The sequence below is a fragment of the Mastacembelus armatus genome, chromosome 15, assembly GCF_900324485.2.
Source record: "Mastacembelus armatus chromosome 15, fMasArm1.2, whole genome shotgun sequence".
Taxonomy (NCBI): domain Eukaryota; kingdom Metazoa; phylum Chordata; class Actinopteri; order Synbranchiformes; family Mastacembelidae; genus Mastacembelus; species Mastacembelus armatus.
In genome coordinates this window covers 662895-683463 of record NC_046647.1, presented here as the reverse complement: position 1 = coordinate 683463, position 20569 = coordinate 662895, and the positions used below count along the sequence as shown (strand labels likewise).

The following is a 20569-nucleotide window of genomic DNA, read 5'->3' as shown; positions in this document are numbered from 1 at the left end:
CAGTTAGTCAAGTCATATTATTTGTTTCAGTTGTTTTTAATCCATGCGTAGTGTGTGTTTTAAATGAAGTTCAATTCAATTTTATTTGTATAGTGCCAAATCACAATACAAATCATCTCAAGGCACTTTACAAAATCAAAAAACCCAACAAATCCCTTGTGAGCAAGCACTTGGCGACAGTGGGGAGGAAAAACTCCCTTTAATGGAAGAAAAAACCTCCAGCAGAACCAGGCTCAGTTTTGGGCGGCCATCTGCCTCGACCGGTTGGGGTGAGTGGATAGAGGAGAGAGAAAAGAACAGCAACAATAAATAACAGATAGACACTGCACATCAGCGATATACAGCTCCAGGACCGGTGACACATGCAGAAGGTACAGAGAGAGAGGGACAGAGCACAAACTAGGGGAGAGAGAGAGCACAAGGTTAGTGACATTCAATGGTGGCACATACATGTGAGGGGGGAGGAGAGGAAGAGAGGGGAAGGGAGGGGAGGGATAGGGAAGCTCAGTGCTCTGATGGTCTTCGGGCAGTCTAGGCGTATAGCAGCATAACTAAGGGATTGTTCAGGGTTACCTGAAGCCAGCCCTAACTATACGCTTTGTCAAAGAGGAAGGTTTTAAGTCTAGCCTTAAAAGTACAGAGAGTGTCTGCCTCCTGAACCCAGACTGGGAGCTGGTTCCACAGGAGAGGAGCTTGATAGCCAAAGGCTCTGCCTCCCATTCTGCTTTTGGAAATTCTGGGAATCACAAGTAGACCTGCACTCTGAGAGCGAAGTGGTCTATTGGGATAATGTGGTACTATGAGGTCTTTAAGGTATGAAGGAGCTTGATCATGAAGGGATTTTTCGGCCCAAATACAATAACTTCTGTTTTCTCTGAATTTAAAAGTAGAAAGTTACTGGTCATCCAGACCTTTGTCAGTTAGACACGCTTGAAGTCTGGTTAACTGGTTTGTGTTAACAGGTTTAATAGATAGATACAGCTGAGTGTCATCTGCATAGCAGTGGTAATTAATAGAATGCTTCCTAATAACAATGCCTAAAGGAAGCATGTACAGGATGAACAGAATCGGTCCTAGCACAGAGCCTTGTGGAACTCCATAACTAACTTTTGTGCGTGTGGAAGGTTCATCATGGACATGAACAAACTGGAATCCGTCCGATAAATAGGATTGGAACCATTTTAATGCTGTTCCTCTGATACCAATCACATGCTCCAATCTCTGTAATAAGATGCTGTGGTCAATAATGTCGAATGCAATGTTTAAATAGACCAGCAACACTTATACAATTTGAAGGATATTCCTGACATGCTCAATTTCATTTTTTTGTCAAGCAAACAGTAGCTTATAGTTTAGTCATTAGAACTCACCTTTTGTGAGTTGCCACCTATTCAAGACAAGCAGTTGTCTTCAAGGGCAATTAGTCAGGACAATTAATTGTAGATTAATATTTACAAAAAGCAGGGTTTTTGTAATTGTGATAAGCGTGTCTCAAACCTATCAAACAATACTTATGTAAAATTGTATGAGGGTGTGGGAAAGTAGTAAAAACTGCTGCTACAAACATAGATGCTCTCAGTGCTACAGTAGAAAAGAGCAGGATTTATTTGTCTTGTAAAATTTAGTTGAATTTATTTGCATTCATTATGAAGTCATTTAAGATAACCAATTATGTTTTATAAAAAGTCTGTTCAGTTATTCAGACAATAGAGCTGCTGTTGTAATCAGTGAAACAGATGGCCAAGCTGAACAAATGATGAACTTTCATTTACCAAGATGGCAAACCAAATGAGGTGAATAACTGAGGTTTCCCTATGTTATTATTTCAAAATACATTCCAACAAATGAAATGTTTTTTCAGGTAGTAATTTTCAGTCTTGTTTCTAGACTTCCTCCTTCAAACCTCCTGACATTGTGTGCTGTGTCCTCTGTTCTTGTCGCAGCTAAACCTGGTGGTCGTGTCAGGTGTCAGTACTTTCCTGCAGTGGACAAGGTGCTTTTTGTTGATGACTATGCAGTGGGATGCAGGAAGGACCTAAATGGCATCCTCCTCCTGGACACAGCCCTCCAGCCTCCAGTGGCCAAGCCTGAGGATATGGTTAAGCTGGAGCTGCCAGTCACAGAGGTAAGACAGAACTGGAGTGTGGCCATATTTTACTGTACACAGAGGCACCAGGAAACAGAGATGGGTGTTGTCACCTGATATTTGACACCAATTGTTGGGTTTGGCAATAATGGATGTCTTTACACTGAGTATTTTGGCCCACAGTCAGAATATATATCCTCTGTCAAAATAACCACTCATTCTGACTGTCAAAAAGGCTTTTTTAAAACCTTAGAAATTAGCCATTCCAAGGTTCAGTTCAGTGTAAATTCTCCCTTGGATTTCTTTAGAATCACCATCATATACTGTATATCTGTTTGTATTTGTTTTCAGGCCCAGCAGATGCTGTCAGCCTGTCAGGAAAAGATTGATGTGTCCAACACAGAGGGCTATGAACTCTTTATCACCCAGCTTAAAGAAGGTCTGAAGAATACCTCACATGAGACAGCGGCCAATCACAAAGTGGCCAAGGTTAGTCTGACTGCCTTTTATTTTGTTACATCCTGTATTAACACAAGTCTACTCTTTGTTCTCACACAATGACTGCAGAAGGGGTGGACATAGCAAGCCTGCTTCCGGGTTTACAGAAAGCAGCCGTTGGCTCCAGCAAAGCCTGGCTCCCATTGACTTCTATTGAAAAATCAGTGCCAATTAATAGAATGATAGAAAAACTCTAAAAATTGAAAGATGTGACAGCAAAACAGGCAACACTTTGTCAAAGTCTGTTGGAATCATCTTCCCAGTCTCTGTCACAGTCTTTACAAGGGTTGAAAGTGTGTACAGCTCTGGAGGTATGTCTCATCAGCTGTTCAAACATAGGTCTGAAAACTCTGTATATTTGTTGTAGTCAAGGTTCTTATTGATATGTTATTAAGCGTTTTAAAACAAGCCAGGTTTGTGTTTTATGGTCTTATTTCAGTGACTAAAAAATTGTAGTCTTTCACTAGCCATGCATAAACACTGTTTTCTCAAAAATGCAATCATGTATAAAATTGCTGTTCACATATTATTGTAGCCCAGTTTGTGCTGATTACAGTGTTATCAGACTTTAGCCATTAATATGTTTAAAAGCAACTGAAAAAAGCACAAATGTCAGGACATGTCAAAACTTGTCCAGGGCCCCAAAACCCCCTCAGACCCCAGCGGATTAACATGGGTTGGGGAAGAGGCAATGCTGCTTACTTCATGAGAATTTGTTAAAACCAAAGGTTTTCCACAATTTTAATCCTCGTCATTCCTTCATACTCCAGACCAGGGGTACCCAACCCATATTCCTCAAGGGCCACTCCTCTGCTTCTTTTTCCAAACTGCTCCACACACACTTTCCACTGCCGATTACATGGATTAGGTGTGTTCAGCCAATCAGAAACTGGAAGATATTAATTCACTTTGCCTTTCCTCGCTTCTACTCTTGTCTTAGATGGTATCTTTCAGCTTCTTACTTTCTGAACACACCCGATCCAGGTAATCAGCAAGGGGTAGGGCAGGGATAGTTGGGAAACAAGCAGGACAGAGGCCCTGGAGGACTGGAGTTGGGCACCCCTGCTCTAAAGAATATGCCCAACATGTCAGAGGAAGCTTCTGGTTCAAGTGACAAGGAAACAAGCAAGCTGTCCAGTAGGTCAAGTATGCCATGAGTTGGATGAAGTCTCATTGGTTGTTAATTTTTTGTATTTTGTTTTAAAGAAATTATTTTAATGCTGGAACATTAAGTTGATTAAGTAATTAATCAGCTAAAAATTGATGGACAACTATTTTGTTCTTCAGTTAAATGTCATTTCAAAAGTCATTTCTTAGTTCCACCTTTTCAAATATCAGGATGTGCCACAGAGCATGCATTTTAAGAGGTCACCTGACATTTTCTTAAACCAACATATCCTTTAAAAAACTGACGGATTTTTCGATAATGAAAAGTCTTTGTCATTGAAATATCATATTTACATGAGTATTCAGACCCTTTGCTCAGCACTTAGTTGAAGCACCTTTAACAGCAATTACAGCCTCGAGTCTTTTGGGGTATGACACAACAAGCTCTGCACACCTGGATTGGGGGATTTTTTGCCATTCTTCTTTGCAGATCCTCTCACGTTCGGTCAGATTGGATGGGGACTATCGGTGGACCACCATTTTCAGGTCTCTCCAGAGATTTTCAAGTCAGGGCTCTGGCTTGACCACTCTAGGACATTCACAGAGTTGTCCCTAAGCCACTCCTGTGTTGTCTTGGCTGTAGGGCTTAGGGTCGTTGTCATGTTGGAAGGTGAACCTTAGGCCCAGTCTGAGGTCCTGAGAGCTGGGGAACAGGTTTTCAATGACCTTGGCTGTACTTTGCTCCATTCAGCTTTCCCTCAATCCTGACCAGTCTCCCAGTCGCTGCTGCTGAAAAACACCCCAACAGCATGGTGCTGCCACCACCATGCTTCACTGTCGGGATGGTATTGGGCAGCTGATGAGAGGTGCCTTGTTTCCTCCAGACATAACTTTAGAACTGAGGCCAAGTAGTTCAATCTTGGCTTCATCAGACCAGAGAATCTTGTTCCTCACAGTCTGAGAGTCCTTCAGGTGCTTTTTTGCAAATTCCAACTAGCTTTCATGTGTTTTACACTGAGGAGAGGCTTCTGCCTAGCCACTCTACCATAAAGCCCAGATCGGTGGAGGGCTGCAGTGACGTTGTCCTACTGTAACTTTGTCTCATCTCCACACAGGATCTCTGGAGCTCAGTCAGTTACCATCAAGTTATTGGTCACCTCTTTTACTAAGGCCCTTCTCCCATGCATTGCCAGCTGTGGGGCCATATAACAAAAATGAAAAAAGTGAAGAGAGTTTGAATACTTTCTGAATGCACTGTACATGTGTACAGTTTTAGTTTATTTGGAAAAATACATCTTAAATTATTAACGTATTAGAAATCTGAGTCGGTGAAATATGTAAAATGAAATCTTTGTTTTTGTGTAAGCAGCAAAATGAATTGTTGATTATTTGTTGAAAATAGTCATTGGCTTAATCCTTTAAAGAGCAGTATGGCTTCTCCCTCTCTCTCTTTCCTGCTCCGTGTGCCACATGTTTATTTATTCCTCTGCCTCCTTTAGTGATAATGATAACTAAGTTCATAAGTTCTGCTACCTTTGGAGGCGAGGATCACTGATTTGGAAGCTCTTCACCTTTGAACAAAAGCCAGCTAGCCTAGCCCCGTTAGCAGGTGTGGAGCCACCGAGCTCAGGGTCTGTTAGCGGTCCAAGGGCAGCTCCGGAGCAGCCCTGGGTGACGGTCCAACGGAAACATACTCCTAAGCAGAAGCCCACGGCTCATCACCTGCCTGTTCACATTTCTAATAGATTTTCCCTGCTCAGCAACACACCCACTGAGAAACTGACAAGGTTTCTTTTCAGCATTGTAGCCAGGCTGACAAAAAGTCACAGCTCTGTTGAGCCCAGTGTTCCCTTAGCTCTCAGCAGTGATGAATTTATGAGTTTCTTTACAAATAAAATCACGACTATTAGAGATAAAATTCAGCAGATGCTTCCTATACCTGCAATAAATGAATCTTCTACTACAGTAGCTCTTGAATCATCTGTAAGACCTCAGTTATGTTTAGATTGCTTCTCTCCCATAGATCTCTCTGAATTTACATCAGTAGTTGCTTCATCTAAATCAACGTGTCTCTTAGACCCCATCCCGACTAGACTGCTTAAAGACACCCTGCCATTAATGAACTCATCTTTATTAGACTTAGTAAATTTATCTCTAGTATCAGACTACGTACCACATGTCTTTAAGACTGCAGTAATCAAACCCTTACTCAAAAAGCCTAATCTTGATCCAGGAGTCTTGGGTAATTATAGACCAATATCCAATCTACCATTTATTTCTAAAATCCTAGAAAAAGCTTAGTGACATTCAGGCTTCCCCTAGGCTATGTCATTAGGAAGCACTCTATTAATTACCACTGCTATGCAGATGACACTCAGCTGTATCTATCTATTAAACCTGTTAACACACCAGTTAACCAGACTTCAAGCCTGTCTAACTGACATAAAGGCCTGGATGACCAGTAACTTTCTACTTTTAAATTCAGAAAACAGAAGTTATTGTATTTGGGCCTCAAAACCTCAGAAATAACTTTTCTAAAATTATAGCTACTTTAGATGGCATAGCCCTGGCCTCCAGCACTACTGTGAAAAACCTTGGAGTTATTTTTGACCAGGACATGTCCTTTAACTCACACATAAAACAAATCTCTAGAACTGCCTTCTTTCACCTGCACAACATTGCCAAAATTAGGAACATCCTGTCTCAAAATGATGCAGAAAAACTAGTCCATGCATTGTTACCTCAAGGCTAGATTACTGTAACTCATTACTATCTGGATGTCCCAGTATCTCCATAAAAAGCCTCCAGTTAATTCAGAATGCTGCAGCCAGAGAGCCAGAGTCCTGACAGGAACTAGCAAGAGATCAAATTTCTCCTATATTAGCTTCTCTTCATTGGCTCCCTGTAAAATTCAGAATAGAATTTAAAATCCTTCTTCTCACATACAAATCCCTTCATGATCAAGCTCCTTCATACCTTAAAGACCTCATAGTACCATATTAGCCCCAACCCTAAACCATCTCTTAGTTATGCTGCTATAGTCCTAGACTGCCTGAGGACCATCGGTGCACTGAGCTCCCCTATCCTAACCCTAATACTCCCTTCCCTTCGCCTCTCTTCCTCTCCTCCATCCTCACATGTATATTCCACCATTGAATGTCACTAACCTTGTGGTCTCTCTCCCCTAGTTTGTGCTGTCTCTGTCTCTGTCTCTGTCTCTGTCTCTGTCTCTGTCTCTGTCTCTGTCTCTGTCTCTGTCTCTGTCTCTGTCTCTGTCTCTGTCTCTGTCTCTGTCTCTGTCTCTGTCTTCTGCAGGTGTCCCCGGTCCTGGAGCTGTATATCGCTGATGTGCAGTTACTGGCCCCACCAACCTTCAGTGTCTATTTGTTGTTTATTGTTGCTATTCTTTTCTCTCTCCTCTATCCACTCACCCCAACCGGTCAAGGCAGATGGCCGCCCAAACTGAGCCCGGTTCTGCTGGAGGTTTTATCTTCTGTTAAAGGGAGTTTTTCCTGTCCACTGTCGCCAAGCTCATAAGGGATTTGTTGGGTTTTTAGTTTTTGTAAAGTGCCTTGAGATGATTTGTATTGTGATTTGGCGCTATACAAATAAAAATGAACTTGAAATTGAAATTGAAGTCACACTTTAGAGCTATTTCCTGACCAGTATCAGTGTCGTCTTTCTTATTAGGAATGCTGTTTTGCCTGGTAGACCTGTTACTGGCCTCTAATGTATCACCTTCATTGCAACCCAGCCTCCTAGATTGCCAATCTATCAGGGTCATTACTGATTTGAAATGACTCCATGCTCACGTTTTACTTACAAAAAATGGGCCCTGTGTAGACTCACAAGGAGCCCTGGAGCTTCTGCTCTACTGTCCACACCAGGTTTGTTTTGTTTTCCAACTATCCCTACCCTACCCCCTGCTGATTACCAGGCCAGATGTGATCAGGTTAGTCAGAAGTTAGAAAAGCAAAGATAGTGGACAGTGGCCCTTGAGGACTGGAGTTGGTCCGCCCTGATCTTCTACTTCTATGTAGTTTTTTACCAAATACCCCTCTCGTTTTTGTTAACTCTTCCTGTTTTTTTTTTTTTCTTCTGCATATTTGAGTTGGTGACAGAACTTATTTACTTGTGTGATTGTTAAACAATGTTCCTAAGGCATAAAACTTGAACATCAATAGTCAACAGTCTGCAGGCCACTGGTTGGCCAGGAAGTCACTAGAGTAGTCATGAGTATGACCACATGAGACACAAGAATCAAACCCACCATTTTAAAAACCAGCAACAGCGACCACTTGTCTTCCATTTTTATAGTCTTTAGCAAGGCAATAGATTTGCCTAACGCTGCGCCAAAACAACACCATGGTCCTACGGGGAGGTGAGAATGTTGCTATGCTTGGTGTGCCAGTTTCACACTTCCGTGCTATGACGGCTCCTCCCACATTGAGGGGGTTGTTATGGAAAACGACCAAAACCGAGTCGAGCAGTACTAAAACTGTATAATGGAGGGACATATGTGTCGCCATGGGCCAGTGTAAGAGCTCCTGACTGATGATAAAGGCCAGCCCATCAGCCAAGCAGTACACTCTGTCTCACACATTCCACTTAGCCTGTTTCTTTTAGCCTTCAGCTGAAACACAAGTCTAACAGCAATAACAGCTGTTTTAAGTTTTCTTATGCTATGCTACACTGCAGGGCCATGCTATTGCTACTGCTGGTGGGTGTCCCACTGCCCACTGTCTTTTCCTTGGTGCGGTACACTTTCAGCTGTTTCCTCTTAAGAGTTGTAGTGTATGTGTAATGTATGGGCTAGTAGATGGAGTAAATCCACCATGTAGCCACTGTCTCAGTTCAGATCACATACTCTTTAGCTTTCCACAGCAAGGGGTGCGTTCTGGTACAGGTTTTTTAGTTTGTTAATGAACTTCTGTTTAGTATGCTCTGTGAACCAATTCATTGTGCTGTTAATTAGTTTAATTGATTCTAATTGCAGTCAGTGGATAATCTTTAAATATTTTTTAAGTAACCTTGTCTGTCAGTGGTAATGCTTATCATTTTGTGTTTCACTTCTTTTTAATAAGTACAAAAATGCTGTGGAGACAGCAGCAGTACTTCTTAGCAGACAGTTCTGTGAATGTCTAAGTTTTAAACATGTTTTGCCCTTGCAGCTGCCATACCATGTAATGATAACTCAGAACATCAGAAAATTTGATTCATGGTCAAGTCTCTTTCCGATCTGCTTTGTGTTAGCTATCTTCAAAGCCATTTCACTTTTGTTGGTGACTCTCCACCCCTCTTTCCTTCTCTCAGTGGGCAACAGTGACCTTTCATCTTCCCCATCATGTGCTGAAGCTGGTGGCCAGCGCCATAGTCAATGAGCTGAAGAAGATCAACCAGAACATAGCTGCCTTGTCTGTGGCCTCATCCATCATGGACAGGCTCTCCTACCTCTTGTCAAGCGCCAGACCTGAGCTCGGTGTGGGCCCTGGACGTTCTGTAGATAGGTGAGCAGGAAAATGAAACATGTTTAACAATCAAACAGCCGAACAGTTAAACATATTGAGGTCATTCTTTGACAAGCAAGAGTTCTTCATGTACCATATCTAAGCATCAGTTTACAACAATGACAATTTAATATTAAGATATGCCTGTGAGATTAAGTTGATCAGTTTACATAATGTGTGTTAATATTTAAGACCATCTCTTTGTCATTACTTGCTATCTCTCTGTTGCTCTTTAAATTGGCTGATGATGATGATAATAATAATAATTATAATAATCCAAGAACTTCAGGTTCACTTTGTTTCTTAGCCTGGATAGAAAGAGGAGCTGGGAGGGAGAGAAGAGGAGATGGGAGCTCAGTGCACCGATGGTCCTCGGGCAGTCTAGGCCTATAGCAGCATAACTAAGGGTTGGTTCAGGGTTACCCTAGAGAGCCCTAACTATAAACTTTGTTAAAAAGGAAGATTTTAAGTCTAGCCTTAAATGTACAGGGAGTGTCTGCCACCTGAACCCAGACTGGGAGCTGGTTGGTCTCAAATGTTGAGCCTTACATGAATTGAATAAGCATAAATGTTAGTCTGTGTTGGCTATGGAGTTACAGTCTTTGTAATATAAATAGAGAATTATGGTTGAATTGCATGCAGGCTATACATCAGTAATTATAAATTTATATGAAAACAATGTGACAACTTAAATATGCAGTGGAAATTGTCAAAACCATACCTAAATAAACAATTTGAATTTAATGCAATTTTATTGCAGAAAATGTTGCTTGCCTGTACAATTTGTGTGACATCCTTTTCACATATGGAATCACTTAAGCGTATTTTAAATATTGTTTTACCATTGTGATTAATTGGTTTGTTAAAACACTATTTTGAGATAATCCATACAGCAGCAATAGAGCCAACAGCAAACCTGTGACTGATTGTGTTACAGCCATGCCCGTTCTCATGCACTGTGATTCTTGAAGGATATGTGGTCTGTAATACACAACATGCATATGAAAAAGGTTTCACGCATTGTAGGCTACAAAACAGGTAGTGAAACATTCCACACCGGGGAAGGCAGTATGTTGTTTAAAATGTGTTGGTCTCTGCAGATCTTTGATGTACAGTGAGGCCAACAGGAGGGAGACGTTTACATCATGGCCACATGCTGGGTACAGGTGGGCACAGCCTGATCCAATGGCTCAGGCAGGGTTTTACCACCAGGTAGGTTCTGAGAAAACTGAGGATGACAACTGGCCTTAAATCTTTTACTTTGATGCACATACATACATTAATATTTCTCTACCATTCTCTATTGATTGCCTGCCATAAAGAATAGTGATCGTTCAGGTCAACTGTTCACTTAGGAAAGGAAACATGGTCTCATCTAACAGAATGTAACCATGGAGACACCTCTTGTTCAAACCAGTCTTCTTTGTTGTCATGCCAACAACCCAAAGCAATAGTAAGCTATGCTGAGCATCGGTCTGTGCTAATGAAAAGTAAATGTTGTTTCTATTAGTTATAACCATTACCACATCAGTGCAGATTTCATTTGTTCTGTGTTTTTGCACTGCTGTATGAACTAAGGCTGTCTGGAATAAAAATGAACAGAACAGTGGAATATAGCTGTGGAAGTGCATGTAACCTCTAATGATCCTCCTGTCTTCGGACAGCCTGCCTCAACAGGGGATGATAGAGCCATGTGTTTCACCTGCAGTGTGTGTCTGGTCTGTTGGGAACCTACAGATGAGCCATGGTGAGTGGAGCTTAATTATGCATTAATTAAGCTTTTAACAAATACAGAGCTATGGCCTGTTGCTTAAATGTCATCTCATTCCATGCAGCTCTGTAATGCCCAAAATTTCTCTCCCAAACCCCAGGTCAGAACATGAGCGGCATTCTCCCAATTGTCCATTTGTGAAGGGCGAGCACACACAGAATGTGCCGCTGTCGGTGACTTTGGCAACTAGCCCTGCCCAGTTTCCCAACAGCCCCGACAGTTCAGACAAGATTGCCTGCTATGGTTTTGGCAGCTGCCCACAGTTCCTGGCTGCTGCTACCAAGAGGGGCAAGATGTGCATATGGGATGTGTCCAAAATGATGAAGGTCAGAGCACTGGACTGTGAATGCCTGTGACAGTGTCATATGTCTTTCATATTCAGATATGTAGTTCTAGATGTAGTAAACTGATCACAGAATTTTTGCGTGGAACAGGTGCATTTGAAGTTTGACATCAATCCATACGACCCGGCCATCCTAAGGCAGCTGATCCTGTGCAGTGGTGAACAGAGCCAGCAGACACTAAGTGAGTCACGGAGACCAACTCTGGCCTGGCTAGAGGAGTCATCATCCTGCTCTGACCTACCCAAGCTAGAGGGAGACAGGTGAAACACTTTCACGCACACACACACATTCACATAAACTTTATGTAGATATACACACCAGCACGTTAGCAGTACAAAACTATTTTCTCACAGTATCTTTCTCAACAGTTTGCATCTGGCTGAGCTCTAACACAGTATCAGAATACAGCTTGACCTCTGTGTTTTCCAGTGATCATCCCTGCATTGCAACAAATCCTGGAGGCAGAGGTTGCTATGCTAACATGTTTACTGTGGGTGTTTGCAGGTTGTATAAGAAAGGCAACCTTGTGTGAGGTTGTGTGTGAGGTTGTGTAAGTTTTAACAACATGAACCTAAGATGGCCTCTTTGTTGCAAGTTTTAAATCCATATAATGCCTCATCTCAGGGAAGCAGTTGGTGCCCTTTAGAGAAAGGTAATATAAGGCTGTAGCTGCAAATGTCATTTTTAAAATAGTAAGTTAATACCAGGCTGGCTAATTGCTGCTGGTAGTGGTTATCGAGTGGTCGTGTTTTACTATTTGGACTTCACTATACTATTTGGACTTCACTAGTTTTTCCATTGTTCTTTTTTTTTTTTTTAATTTTTCTGTTATATTTAATACCATAACTCACAGGATGCCTCGGTCGTGTCCGACACTAATTGAATTACTTGTTGGACCGGACTGAGCAATATTAGCTATAGCGTAACTCACCAGCACACCTGCCCTGTTCTCTACTCATTCTCCTGACAACACAGCTGCCCATTGTTTCTTCTTCTTGGCTGCCCATGCTCTCTCTTATTTCTGACAAGCTCAAAATTATGTGGTTGTGGTCCGTCGTATATTTGTGAAAAAACATTTTCAGGTTGATCAGTTTCATGGTCCATAGTCTTTGATTGCTCAGACGCTAGCCTGTTTACCCCATGTTAGGTCATAGGTTTTCTAATGTGTTAGTGAAATTTTCCAGTCTGCTGCTGCCAATCCAGTGACTATTAATTTTTTTTCACCAAAATCATAAATAGGATTTTTCCTATGCTCTGATGAAATGTGTACTGTCATATGCTCATATACATGGAATTCATGCATGCACCATACATGGAGACGTTTATGCAATATTCGTTTCATAGTTGAGATTTCTTTTTTTTTGTAATCCCTTAACCTCACTTAAATGTTAAGGGTAAACTCACCATCACCTTATCCACTGGACAGCTATCGTCTAAATGACAGATCTCTGTATCTCCTATAAATTCACCTGTGCATTGCTCAAGCTTCCCCCCCCCCCCCCCCCCCCCCCCCAAAAGCTATAACTGACACAATTTATTATTATAACACGTAACTATGAACTGTTACAAAACTAAAGCCTGTTAGTTTCCATGTTATCACCAGTGGTGCAGGAAGTATTCCTGTCCCTACTATATTACTAATACCACACCATGAAAGCACTCAAAAAAAAAAAAAAAAAGTTAGCTACAAGTAAAAGTAGATCACACTCTTGACTCAACTGAAGATAATACTGTACTGCTGAAAAAGTAAAAACATTTGTTCACACTAGACTCTAACTCCTAGTGTAACACAAGTGAAAATGCCACCCAAAAGAAAGAGCTATACTGCAGACTTCAAAGTGCAGGTAATAAAGTCTGTGGCTGAAACACAGTTTGGAGTGAGTGTCAGCATTCAGACAGCCTGAGAGAGGAGGACAATACGAATGTAACCTGGAGCAAAGATGTGGAAATTTAGCAGCATATTTATGATTAACATTTAAACATTCACTTTTTTTTTTTTAGTTGGCAATTAAAACATCAAGTTAATTTTTGGGGTTTACTTTTGATTTTAATTACTTTTTGAGGGGATGGAGACATCATCCTTGAGTCTCTCCGCTGTTCTCTTTACTGCATGTGTGGTGCTAGTCGTCAGGTCTGACAGGCAGTTGAGACTGGAGATCAAGTTATAGTCACTCCTTGTTGTGTTTTTTTAAAAAATACTGGTAATAAACACATGTATTAATATTTATACCAAGATATCCTGTAAAACTGGGATACATTGCAGCCCTAGCTCTGATGCAGCTACTCAGTCCTCTTGCTCTTTAGGAATCTTGAGCATGTCAGTGAGTGAGTCACAGTTCTGATTTTGTGTTTATCATGTTAATTATGTTTTTTTTGTTTTTTTTTTGTGCCCATCTTCTCGTACAGTGATGACCAGTTGGAGGATTCCGACAGTGAAGAGCATTCCCGATCAGAGTCAACAACAGGTATGAACAGTTGAATTGTAATTGGTCTTTATCTAGGATCTGGTGGTTTACAATGGCCTTTCTGCAATGCAAATAATTTTAATCAAATCAAAATAGTGTTGTCCATCATTTGTATTCAGCTGTTGTGTGGACAAGAATACCCTCAGACCTCTCCTCTCGCATCTGTTTCAGGCCAACCATCTCAATGGGAGGGCATGGATGTGAGCCTAGGAGTGACAGCGCTGAGTGTGCTCCAGCAGCCAGAGAAGCTCCAGTGGGAGGTGGTGGCCAGTGTGCTGGAAGACACGGTGAAGGACTTGGAGGAGCTGGGTGCCAACACCTCATTAAACCAAGCCAAACCTCACAGCCAGGCCAAAGCAAAGGACAAGATCCCTGACCACCACAACATTCCCTTTCCTGGCCTGCTGGCTGGAGGCTTGCTCAGCTACCGCTCAGCATCCAGCACCCCAGTGGCTGGACCCCCAACCACAGACCCAGCTGCAACACGCAGGACCACAGATGGTCTCCTTAGGACTCAATGCCCTGAGCTCTTCCACCCTGGAGCCCTACAGGACCAGGGTACTATGGAGATGGAGACCTGCAACCCCCAGAATGCAGCCCAGGAGCAGGGCTTCTCTAATCTTCCAGGTTCCCAACCCCCAAGTCCCTCTTCTCTGCAGCCTGTGCGCCGGACTATACCTGTGCTGCTGCTGTACAGTATCAGAGAGGTTGATGACAAGTCCTCAGGGCAGGTGTTTGCTCAAATGAACAACCTTATGAGCAAAGGGCTCCATGAGGAAGGCTTCAGTGTGCCACAGATCATAGAGATGGAGTTTGACACACATGAGCAGCTTCTTCTTCAGGATCCTCCAATCACCTACATTCAGCAGTTTGCTGATGCAGCAACTAATTTGGCAGGGTTAGATGGCCATGTGGACAAATGGAGCACACTCACTGCGGCAACTGTCTCCAACCCCCCTCGACCTGGAGCACTAGTGCAGTGTTTGAGGCTTCCCAAAGAGCTGGAAGATCATAATCTTTATGTGGACTCAATCACGCCCTGCTGTGATGGCGTGCATCTTCTGGTCTGCCTGCAGTCATGTGTCACTGAATCTCTGAGTGCTACAAACCAAGTGGAGGCCCTGAACAACCTCAATCGTCTGCATTCTGCCCTTTGCAACCAGCGCAAAGGAGACCTCCTACATCCAGTGGCCAATGGGATAGAAAACCACCACCCAGGGGGGTCACCACCCCAGACACCCCTCATCTTGCCCCCAGAAGAACACCAGCAACATCAAAGATCCTTGAGTGGCGGGGGTGGAGGGGGATACCTATTACTGTACAAGCTCAACTACTCTACCCGAATTGTTACCTTGGATGAAGAACCTGTGAAGGTGCAGCAAATCTGTGACCCTTGTGATGCCATCACCTCTCTTATTTTGCTTCCTCCAGATGTTCTTGATAGCAGGGAGGATGAAAGTGAAGAGTCTTCGGAGGACAATCTTCCCTCAGCACCAAAAAATGGCTTGTCTGGGTTTGGAATGGGCCTGGAGGGCTCTGCTGCCTCTGGAACTGGGACTGCGTGTGGAGCAGCCAAAACCATCAGCAGTGCTACTGTCACCAGTCCCTCCACCTCTGTCTTCAGCCAAAAAGAGTGTAGGCGGTTAGAGGTGGAAGGACTGGGTCACCTGGTGGTGACCACACGGGCTGGGTACATTATGATTCTGGACCTGTCCACATTGGAGGTCCTAGCCAAGGTGGAGCCACCTAAGAAGGAGGGGTCAGCAGAAGAAACAGATCCCTTCGTATCAGTTACCTATTGCTCTGGGACCGACCGCCTTTGTGCCTGCACCAAAGGTAAGTGTTCTGCTTGTGGACCTTTTTGTCTAGAGGCTATCGCACTGTTGACTACTGGAGAGGTCAGCATTAAGGTCCCTTGAGGAAGGATGATTTTTCTGCATTTGTATAGGATGGTCTACTGTATTTGTTATCACCTGGGTGTGTAATTCTGAGGTCTTCAGTAATTTTTAGACGTTTGTGTTGACAGCTGTTTTGGTATTTTGTACTTTTATGGCTGAATTTAATAATGGTGCATTCTTATTGCCAGTAATCCCATGAAAAGAGCAAAACCAAATAAGTGCTAATCGTTGTGACTTCCCTAACTGAAGAAAACAGTGTTTAATTTCTAATAAGGGCTTGGTAATTCTCTGAAGCAGCTGGACACTATAATTTTTATCAAAAGTTAAACATGGAAAATTCTGTTCTGTTGGGAGCTGTTTTCAACTGTGGATTAATACACATTTTGTGCTCGAGTCAGTATTTCAGGCAGCAGGCCAGTGTATGTGAGATTGAATAATAATAAACTACACCATATGTTCAAGGTAGTAAAGTAATTCATTAATGTGTTTTTTAAAGTTTTATGGACAGTGAAGTGTGTAGTTTTACTTTGATAAACCATTTGTGGAGTGAATTGACATTAAGAAAAATATCAACGTTATCCTTCAAAAGTTAAATGTGTTTGTTGGTTTATCTATGTGTACATTATTGGATGCATATTTTAAAAATAAATTCTCATCATCCATAACCATATTTACCGATGTCAAAATAAACGAGAGTTAGGGATGTAACTGTGGTTCTATGAATTCTGGATAAGGTCTTGACATATTTGGTATCTGGATCTTACAAACCGTCTCTGGTGGCCAGCAAGAATTAAATGTAATTGATGTTCTTAAACATTCAGCAAATACAGTACTGTAATGTGATATTCTAATTTGTTTTAACTCAGATTGATAACTTTGACAGATCTTTTACTTCTTGTCGAAGATTTAATGTGAATATATGTTTTCTTATCACATCTTTATGCCAAATAATTTTGTATAATTTATGGTATTCATACGTTGTTGTAGTTCAGCACGTACAGAATGAGTATCTTTATCTGTACTTGTTCATTTTGTTTGTGCTCTCTTCTGAAGGTGGAGAACTTCATTTCCTTCAAATTGGAGGTGTGTGTGACGATATAGATGATGGAGACATGTTTATTGATGGCCCCCTTTCTAAAGGGGCTGAAATGCTGCTTGAGGGGGCCAAGCCCTTCTCCAACCCTTCTAGCCCTGGGATCACAGGTAGAACTGGCACAAGACAGTGTGTAATTCTTCATGTTGTTTGGCATCACTGTGGCCTGGTGGGAAATCTGCCACATTTCAGTGCTTTTGCTTCTCTGGTACTGTTCTGATGTTCCACTGCCCCAACATCAACCCTTTGTGTAGGAGTGGACCTCCTGGTTGACCAACCGCTGACAACAGAGAGCCTGATGTCACTGGTAGAGCTGACGCGCTTTGAGACGTTGACCCCACGTTTCTCGGCCACGGTGCCACCGTGCTGGGTAGAGGTGCAGCAGGAGCAGCAGCAGCGACGCCACCCTCAGCACCTTCACCAGCAACACCACGGAGATGCAGCTCAGCACACCCGCACCTGGAAGCTTCAAAGTGATAGGTAGCTTTAAATACTAAATATTTGGATGGCTGGCAAGCGAAGGAAAGGAATTTAAGACATCCTATTATATCACTACTATCTACAGTTCTTTAGTTCAATGATTGTCAAACTCTGATGCAAGCCTGCTTGGAGTGGGCCAGAGGGAGAGACATAAGGTTAAGGTACAGAGTAAGTGAAAAGAATGGGAATGAGCTGTTTGTGGTTTGCACAGGTGCTTTACTTGCTGTTTAGCCTGTTTACCAACAGCTGTAGCAGCTGTGACACACATCATGGAGGCAAATTTAGTAGTCACTGTTTAAACAAATTTAGTGCCAGTTGCACTCGTCATTCATAACTGTCAGATCTGAACACACAGACATGAGAAACATAGGGTAAATCCCAAGTCTGCTAATTGCATCCACTTTTCCCTCACTTGTATCTTTTCTTTGTTTCTCAGTCCCACCCACATCCAATCACAAACTGTTTTCCTTTGTCCATCTGTAACAGACTGCGGAGGATACCTTGTGTATCCTTGGTTGGTTATAGCTTCTCCAGTGATAAGGGAATGGAGATTCAGCCATAGTTATAGTTTACTTATATCCAGTGTACGTGTATAGCTCTGGATCTTGCAGGGTTTTAAAATTATTTTCAGTATCAAAGTAATCCGGTGATAGGTATGAATAATCCACTTCCTGGATGAAGGGCAGGTTGTGTGTTGGGCGGCACATTTGACATTCTAAGTAACACAGTGGCCTGTGTTCTCTCTTCAGTTCCAGCTGGGATGAACATGTGTTTGAGCTGGTGCTGCCCAAAGCCTGTATGGTGGGCCATGTGGACTTCAAGTTTGTCCTGAATGCCAACATTGTCAACATTCCTCAGATCCAGGTCACTTTATTGAAGAACAAAGCACCTGGGCTCGGCAAAGTCAATGGTGAGGACGCTGCTTTGACATCTATTATTTTATTCACACACACAAATCTTAGATGGTAGATTGTTTTGAACTGGAATACCTTGCAGTTTTAGCAGACAGTTGTGGAGTGTTGTCAGCTCAATTGAACTAGGATGTTTTGAATGGCTGCAGCCATTATTATGTATTTTGTTCCTACTTAGATGTGATGTGAGCAGTAAAACTATTTTTCTTCTGTTTTTTCTAATGTATGTTGCTTCTCTTCAACAGATACAGCAGTGGACAGACAGATCTCCTTCCCCCTCTCCAATGTGCACCATGCCAATGGGGAGAGGAATGGCCAGCCTTTGCTACATGATTTTGCAGAAGACATCCAGTTCATGGATATAGAGGAGACATCAGGTGAACACTATACTATAATATTTTTCACGGATGTGTAATACATTTTCTGCTCCATCTGCTGGGGCAGAATATTCTGTCAATATGTGTATTATCCACCCTGAGAAAAATTAAAAGCGTTCTGTATGTTTGCTTGTAGGCTCCATGCTGTGTCCGTTTCTAGAGGACCACAAGGAGGACATCCTGTGTGGTCCAGTGTGGTTGGCCAGTGGGCTGGACCTTTCTGGCCATGCCGGCATGCTCAGCCTCACAAGCCCCAAGCTAGTCAAAGGTAATAACAGTCATCACTACCTGATGTGGGACATCAAGTATCAGATCAGAGAAGTGATATGAACAATATAAATAATCACTGAAGTTGGGAATACAACAGTTTCTTAGTTGTCTTATTTCTCCCTCTATTGCAGGCATGGCAGGAGGGAAGTACCGCTCTTTCCTGGTTCACATTAAAGCAGTGAGTGACAAAGGAATGGAGGAGAGCCCCCGACCAGTGGTAAGGATGCCCAGTACCAAGCCCCAGGGCACCAAAGCCCACTCACTGTCCACCCTGCTACAACGGGCTCAGGCTTCACAGGTACAAAGTCTCCAGAGTTGATAAGCACATTTTCCCAACAGTTGTTCCACCGCAAGGCAAAAGATACAAACTTTTGCATACTTAAATAAACTTCAAAAATGTCCAAAGTCGTAATGAGCATACACATGGAGCTGGCATCTGTGTTCCCAATGTAAGCAATTAAAACAAATGAATTTGTCCACCAGTGCACAGCAACATTCATTGGTTTGTGATCTGTTTGTGTGTAGGAGAAGGTCTCTTCAGTGAAAACAGAAACACCAGCACCTTCAAAGAAAGTAGAAAACCTGCGAGGCTGTGACCTGCTGCAAGAAGTTTCAGTCACAATCAGAAGGTTCAAAAAAACATCGATACCCAAAGAAAGGTCAGTTCCTTGCAGAAAGATGGGATACGAGGCTCTTTTGAGATTGTTGTTTTAATGAACCCTTAACTCTCAGGGGTCGACGAACATGCCGGCGCTTTTTGTGGCATCTTTACCTGATAATGCTGAAACAAACTGAAATTACTCTGTCAGTTTTGATCATACAGATAAGAGCAATATATTATTCAAATCTGTAAAGGATCTAGTTTTATTTGTACATACTCATAACAACAAAATGCTATGATTTTGTAAAATAAAGAAAGCAGACAGGGTGCGCTCTCTGTCATCTCTTGTCACAGACACATAAATAAAACAACCAGAATCTCAGCGAATACTTGTCTCATAAAAAGGAGAAATATATGGCTAGAAAGCTTGAGATGTCTTCTTTTAAATGAAACAATTCGAATCGAACAACAAATCATCACTTTTTGTTTAATCCAGTGTTATCAGCCTTTAACCCTCTGGGGTCTGAGGGGGTTTTGGGGCCCTGGACAAATTTTGACATGTCCTGACATTTGTGCTTTTTTCAGTGTCTTTTAAACATATTAATGTTTAAAGTCCAATAACACTGTAATCAGCACAAAATTGGCTACAATAATATGTGAGCAGCAAGTTTATACATGATTGTGTTTTTGAGAAAAAAAGGGTTTATACATCGTTAGTGAAAAACTACAATTTTTTAGTCACTGAAATAAGACCATAAAACACAAAAAGAACATTGGTTCACAAGACTTTGGAGACCTGCATGTTGTAGGCTTCACAATGATGTGAAAGTCATCTTGTTCACACATTCACAGTAAAAACAATACACTGATTTAAATTTTCTAAGACACTTTTTGTCCAGAAATGACTGCAGCAGACAGGAATGACTAAAGCAGAAATGACTAAAGCAGCAGAAATGACTAAAAATATGCAAGAGGGTGTGTCTGAGGATGAATAGTCATGTGATTTACCTGAGAAGACAAAAGACGCACTCAACGACCAGACAAAGACGCGCATAATGAGCCTTTCAGTCAATGTAGCTGAGAGGGGATTAGTGCAGTACAATACAACACAATGCGGAGCCAAACGTTCCTCATTTGAGTTAAAATCAGTGTTTTTACTCT

At 42.2% G+C, this 20569-nt stretch overlaps 1 protein-coding gene across 3 annotated transcripts in view; it reads left to right on the top strand.

Annotated features, from left to right (window-relative positions):
- The window catches only part of birc6 (baculoviral IAP repeat containing 6), a 150548-nt gene that overhangs the window by 2517 nt on the left and 127462 nt on the right, over window positions 1-20569 (top strand). For all 3 annotated transcript variants that reach the window (XM_026309255.1, XM_026309256.1, XM_026309254.1), the window contains exons 2-17: window positions 1944-2125; window positions 2438-2575; window positions 9005-9198; window positions 10299-10410; window positions 10863-10945; window positions 11070-11295; window positions 11404-11573; window positions 13720-13778; window positions 13950-15614; window positions 16730-16879; window positions 17024-17249; window positions 17999-18159; window positions 18406-18537; window positions 18674-18805; window positions 18939-19105; window positions 19333-19466. In XM_026309255.1, coding sequence (XP_026165040.1) covers window positions 1944-2125; window positions 2438-2575; window positions 9005-9198; window positions 10299-10410; window positions 10863-10945; window positions 11070-11295; window positions 11404-11573; window positions 13720-13778; window positions 13950-15614; window positions 16730-16879; window positions 17024-17249; window positions 17999-18159; window positions 18406-18537; window positions 18674-18805; window positions 18939-19105; window positions 19333-19466 — 3931 coding nt within the window. The remainder of the gene's footprint in view (window positions 1-1943; window positions 2126-2437; window positions 2576-9004; window positions 9199-10298; window positions 10411-10862; window positions 10946-11069; window positions 11296-11403; window positions 11574-13719; window positions 13779-13949; window positions 15615-16729; window positions 16880-17023; window positions 17250-17998; window positions 18160-18405; window positions 18538-18673; window positions 18806-18938; window positions 19106-19332; window positions 19467-20569) is intronic.